Source organism: Electrophorus electricus, chromosome 10, assembly GCF_041902795.1.
Source record: "Electrophorus electricus isolate QZ-2024a chromosome 10, ASM4190279v1, whole genome shotgun sequence".
NCBI lineage: Eukaryota > Metazoa > Chordata > Actinopteri > Gymnotiformes > Gymnotidae > Electrophorus > Electrophorus electricus.
The window spans coordinates 28721502-28727093 of record NC_137506.1 but is presented as its reverse complement, the minus strand read 5'-3'; the positions used below and the strand labels follow the sequence as shown (position 1 = coordinate 28727093).

General features: G+C 42.4%; 1 protein-coding gene across 1 annotated transcript; it reads left to right on the top strand.

Moving 5' to 3' along the window:
- The first annotated feature begins 721 nt into the window (after positions 1 to 721).
- Positions 722 to 3001, top strand: sox11a (SRY-box transcription factor 11a). Its single transcript, XM_027012894.3, has one exon. It carries the CDS (start codon positions 1635 to 1637, stop codon positions 2727 to 2729), a length of 1095 nt encoding a protein of 364 aa, XP_026868695.1. The 5' UTR covers positions 722 to 1634; the 3' UTR covers positions 2730 to 3001.
- The last annotated feature ends 2591 nt before the right edge of the window (positions 3002 to 5592 follow it).

The following is a 5592-nucleotide window of genomic DNA, read 5'->3' as shown; positions in this document are numbered from 1 at the left end:
CCCCCCAAGGAGACAGAGAGACAGACTTCTGTTTGTCAGAGTGCACAGGTCCTCACTATAAGACAATCATCTGTAATTCTCAGAAGAAATGGCTTTGACAATCATAAAAGACATGAGTAGCTGATTATAAGCTGGAGTGAACAGGATTGTTAGAGCAATATAAATTACACCCAAGAGCAATATGCACTGTAGTGAAAGGCCAGGTAAATGCCTTCTATTCTCAGGGTTTCTTTTTCACTGTGCTTAGGCACAGGGTATAAATGGGCTTTAAAAGCTTGCCAAGAATAAGCTTACCATGCCTGTGTCCAGCCTCAAGCTACTGAGCAGAAATAAAACAAATCTGGTCTCAGATCAGCAGATATGGGCAGGTTCTAGCGGCAGGAGGGAAGATGGGGGAGGGTCTCAAATGGGCTGGTGGTTGCCCTCTAGGGGACAAAAAACCCCCCTCATACAGCCTCATCAAATGCATAGTCTCCAGTAGCCTGACTGTCTGCCAAAGCAGGAATAGTAAAGATGCAATGCACTGGCGTTGCGTGCTGGCTCTGGACGCAGGAAACCAAGCACATGCACGGCCAGTCTGGGTTGCCATTATATTTTAGAGAGCTCAGAATGTTTATTCATAACCTTTTAAATAAATACTGATCCAAACAAGACAATTCAGTATTCAGCAGTGAATTAGATTTGACTTAGACAGTCCTCGGGATACACTGGAAAAAAAATAAATGTTTTTACTGTAGTGACCCAACGGTCATAATTTACATTATATGCAAGCGTTACCAAAAATAAGTAGGTTTGATACTATTTTGGTAGACCCCTTGAAACGAACCTAAACACGACAGAAATAAAAACCACATTCAAGCAAAAATAAATAAATAAATAAATAAATAAAACATAACAAATCATGGAACAAACGTTTTGAACTGCAATTTATCTGCAATTTATAATTCATAAGAAAACGACAAAAAAGATCACATGACAAAAAGGCGTCAAATATTCTGTATTGAATTCTATTCACTAATATTCAGTCAGTGCAATGTTACTTCAGTGCACCTAAAACCACATCGGTGTATCTGCACGCAGGAACAGTGTCGAAGCGCCACCTTCAGTATTATGTTGAGAGAGGGGGGCAAAACCTGCAACGGGTGGGGGTGCGAGGATTGTTTCCATCGTTGTTCATACATTTAAAAAAACAAACAAAAAAAAACATTAAGGACCATATGTTTAAAGTATACGTCTACATCATATTCCAGTTTTTAATTCGCTTGTTCCCTACTCCTTTTTTTATACGCTTACAGTCATGTTCCCCGTCTGGTCCATGCACGGACACGTCCGTCTCGCCGAGCGTGCGTCCAGACGCTCCCTGCACACACCGGCGAGCGCGAAAAGGGTTAAGGCGGCGCACGGAGCCCGCTGGGCGGAGCGGGGAGGTCGCGATTGGCGCACCACCCATGACGTAATTCGCATGAAAAAGCAAATAACTAGTTAAGAAGGCGGTTTGTAACTCTGGAAAGAGTGGGCGAGTCTGAGAAACACAGAAAGCAGACGCGCAGGTGAAAAATCACAGAGACTCGGCAGTGGACTGGCAAAGACGCCGCTACGACTGGGGCTGTGGCAGAGAACTGCAGTAGTTGACCATGGTACAGCACACGGAAAACAGCGAAGCGGACAGCATCTCCAGAGAGGCGACCGATTCCGATGAGAGTGAGTTCATGGCTTGCAGCCCGGTACCCGGTACTGAGATGAACCCGGACTGGTGCAAGACAGCAACCGGACACATAAAAAGACCTATGAACGCGTTTATGGTATGGTCCAAAATAGAGCGGAGAAAAATCATGGAACAGTCTCCGGACATGCACAACGCCGAGATTTCCAAAAGGCTTGGAAAACGCTGGAAAATGTTAAAGGACAGCGAAAAGATACCTTTCATCAGGGAAGCCGAGAGGCTCCGCTTGAAACACATGGCTGATTACCCAGATTACAAGTACAGACCCAAGAAGAAACCAAAGCTGGACAATTCCTCCAAACCATCGGCGCCGTCTCCGGAGAAGTCTTGCAACAAAGTGTCGAAGACCTCCGGCAAGAAATGTTCAAAACTGAAAACGAGCAAGTCCGGCACGAAATCCTCTCATGGCTACGGAGACGACTGTGCATTCAAGAGCGTGAAAGTTGCAAAGACTGCTAGAAGTGAATACACGGACGACGACGACGACGACGACTACGAGGAGGACTCGCGAGTCCGCGTTAAGGAGGAGGACGAGGATCCGACGAGGGCGTGCAGCGCAGCCAAAGTTCCCGCGAGCCCGACTTTGAGCTCGCACGCCGAATCCGAGGGCGCGAGCATGTACGAAGACGCGCGGGACGCGGCGCCCGGCAGCAGACTGTACTACAGCTTCAAAAACATCACCAAGCAGAGCGCAATGTACCCTGCCTCCGCCTCGCCGGCGTCGTCCAGGTCGCTCTCCACGTCTTCCAGCTCCAGCGAAGACACGGACGACTTGCTCTTTGACTTCAGCTTGAATTTCGCCCCCACGGCGCACGGCTCGGAGCTGGGGAACCCAAATTCAGGAAATCTCTCGCTCTCTCTGGTGGATAAGGACTTGGACTCGTTCAGCGAGGGCAGCCTGGGTTCCCACTTTGAGTTCCCCGACTATTGCACGCCCGAGCTAAGCGAGATGATAGCAGGGGACTGGCTCGAGAAGAACTTTTCCGACCTGGTGTTCACGTACTAAGCAGAAAGACCATAAGTAATAACATACGGCAGAGGGAGGGGAAAAAAAATACACGTCCGGTTCGAGTTTTTAACCCCGCCGCCTTCTGCGGTGTTATCCTGCTTTAGGGGGCTGGGGAAGTAGAGGGGTCCGAGGAACTCGATGCGTATGAAGATGGTGTGCTGTAGCAAAAAAAAAAAGAAAAGAGAGAAAGAAAGAAAAGAAAAAACGAAAAAGTCTGCAGACGTTTTTTTTCTGGCAGCATGACAGGGTTTTATGGATTTTTTCTGTAGGTCTGCAATTACTGATCGACTAAATCGGACCACAAAGGGAAAATCTGAGAACTTCTATGCATCTTACCCTCTTTCTAACTGCAGGGAGCTGAAATCGCTAAGACTGTGGACTGACTCAAAACAAATCTGTGAACTGTTATTGTTCAGGACGTTACTTTCAAACGGTCGTTTCTGTCATTTCTAAATGCCGCAAAAGTTTCTTTTTTGTAACCGATTCCGTTTACCTACTGGCTTGAAACTTAAGCAGCCTAATCTTCTCCAGAGTCGCAGGTGTTGGAGCAAACATTTTGATACATAAACAGACCTCATCTTTTTAAAAGAAAGCAAACTATTTTCAGGCATATTTTTGTACAGTTAAAAGGGAATGTTCTTACTGTGCGCTCAGTGAGTTTCAGGCACTTCTTCCCTTCTCTGTTGTTTTAGCATGCAAGGGAGTCCTGATTTAAGGATTAAGTTAAATTAAGACTTGCATCAAAAATGCCTTGTGATTTTAAGATAGGTTTTTGTACAGTTGTAGATCAGATTTGTTGAGTAGAACATATGGCATTTGTGGGAAGAGACGTACCTCAATGCTGGTACTAGTTTCAGATTGTATATGTATTGTAAAATAGTAAAAGTTAGGAGTTTATGTATATCATACTCGTGATATGTGGATGGGTCCCAAATCGCAGGTGTGAAACTGGATTTTTTTTTTTTCCTTTTTTAATGGCACATACTGTTTCCCCTTCATTTTGTTTGTGCAATATATTTACTTGTAAATGCAGCCCATCTACATTTTGGTAGCAAGTGATGGACAGGCAGACACATGTGCTGTCAGTAACAATGATCATATGGCTGAAGTGTGTCTTTAGAGTGCTGAGTAATCAGCTGGAACTGATGGAAGACAAATGATCACACGGCGTTTTTGCATTTCTGTGTAAAAAAAAAAAAAAGTCCTTAAAAATGACCCATAAAACTGGACATTTGACCTCCCTCAACAAATCTGTATGAAATGGGGAAAGTATTGATTGTAGGTGGTCTGGCTAAGAAAAAGTCAAGCAAGCAAAAAAAGTACATTCCATATCTTTGTTTCATATGATGGAACGTTTTTATTTTCAACTTAAGACTGCCTTCCTTTCTAAACACAACCATAAACTTGTATTTTTTTGTTTCTTGCACTTAAGCAGATTTTGTTTATTTGATGTGGGTCTTACATGAAGTCTGTTTTGAATCCGAAAGCCGAAAAAGGCGAAGTGCTGAGTAGCAGTCGCCGCCGGTTACAAGTGTGAATCTCTTTGACTCATCTTTTAATAAACAAATATCTACACCAGAAAATGTCCTCCTCATTTGTCAATGGAGCTACAAGGGCCCCAGTACAACGCGGAAGCAGGGTAGTGGAAGAATGGGATTACGCAGGCTACTGCTATTAGCATTAGTAACATTTTTGTCTGGGCATCTTGAAATATTGCTTGAATCCTTTATTTTAACATGGAACTCACAGTGAAACCAAAGTCTTGCCCAAAACAACAATAACAACACAAATAAATTTTAAATGTAAATCTTAAATATAGCCTGTGTGAAGAGTGAAGTACACAACATTTTCAATTTACACAGTTATATGGGTCTAAAAAACTGGGTTATTCTAAAAAGCCCATTTCAGTCCACTGTACATAAATGTTTAGCAAAAGCTTTGCATTTATGCATTGATAACCACTGATTCAAGTTGCAGGTCATGTTTGTGTGTGTTTCAGCTAAGGCAAGGCTGTGGCTCCTTTAAGAAATCAAATTTTGCGCTGTTTGGGAGCAATGTGCTGTGATTGGTGGGTTCATGTGGCCTGTTGGAGTGAAGAGAGGCACAGCATGAGTGCCCCACAAAAACCAGTAATCAGTAGGCTTACTCCCCCAACACACATACACACTTTGACTAAGCACCCTACATAGACTGACAATGTAACCAGAATAGTTTTCTTTTTTCTTTGTTTTAGCATATTGATTACATATTTGATAAGCAGGGGGTTATGAATGTTGCTATTCTGAAACTAAATAGGTACTTTTGATATTTACATTAAAAAAAAAAGTTTATCTGTAGCTGAACCTTGTCAGTGAGTTTTGCTCAGTATACAAAAGTGCATCTGACGACGACGTAAAACGTTAACTTCCTCATCATCGCATGGATCCAAGGTGAAATAGAGCTGACGAGTATCTTCTAAATCCCAACAGTTTACCTAGATGGTCAATATTAGCAGTCTACTTGTGAATTCCACAAGAGGGAAAAAGAAAGGAAATCCTTCTTTGTATTGGATAGCTGTCACAGTAAGAATATGAAAATATATATATATATATATATATATATATATATATATATATATATATATATATATATATATATATAAAATGTTGGTGTCAGTCTAGTTGTATTCACTCAGTATACATTTGATATGCATGGATGTGCAATATGTGTTTGGATCAGTTGTTTAGGTAGTATAAGAATCTGTAATAAAACATTTATCTGGCTATTACTTTACCTGACCTGCTGGTCAAAATTACTAATGGCTTCAGGAGGCTGTTCCCTATAGAATGTGCACATTGATTTTGTGCCCCTCTGAAAAATC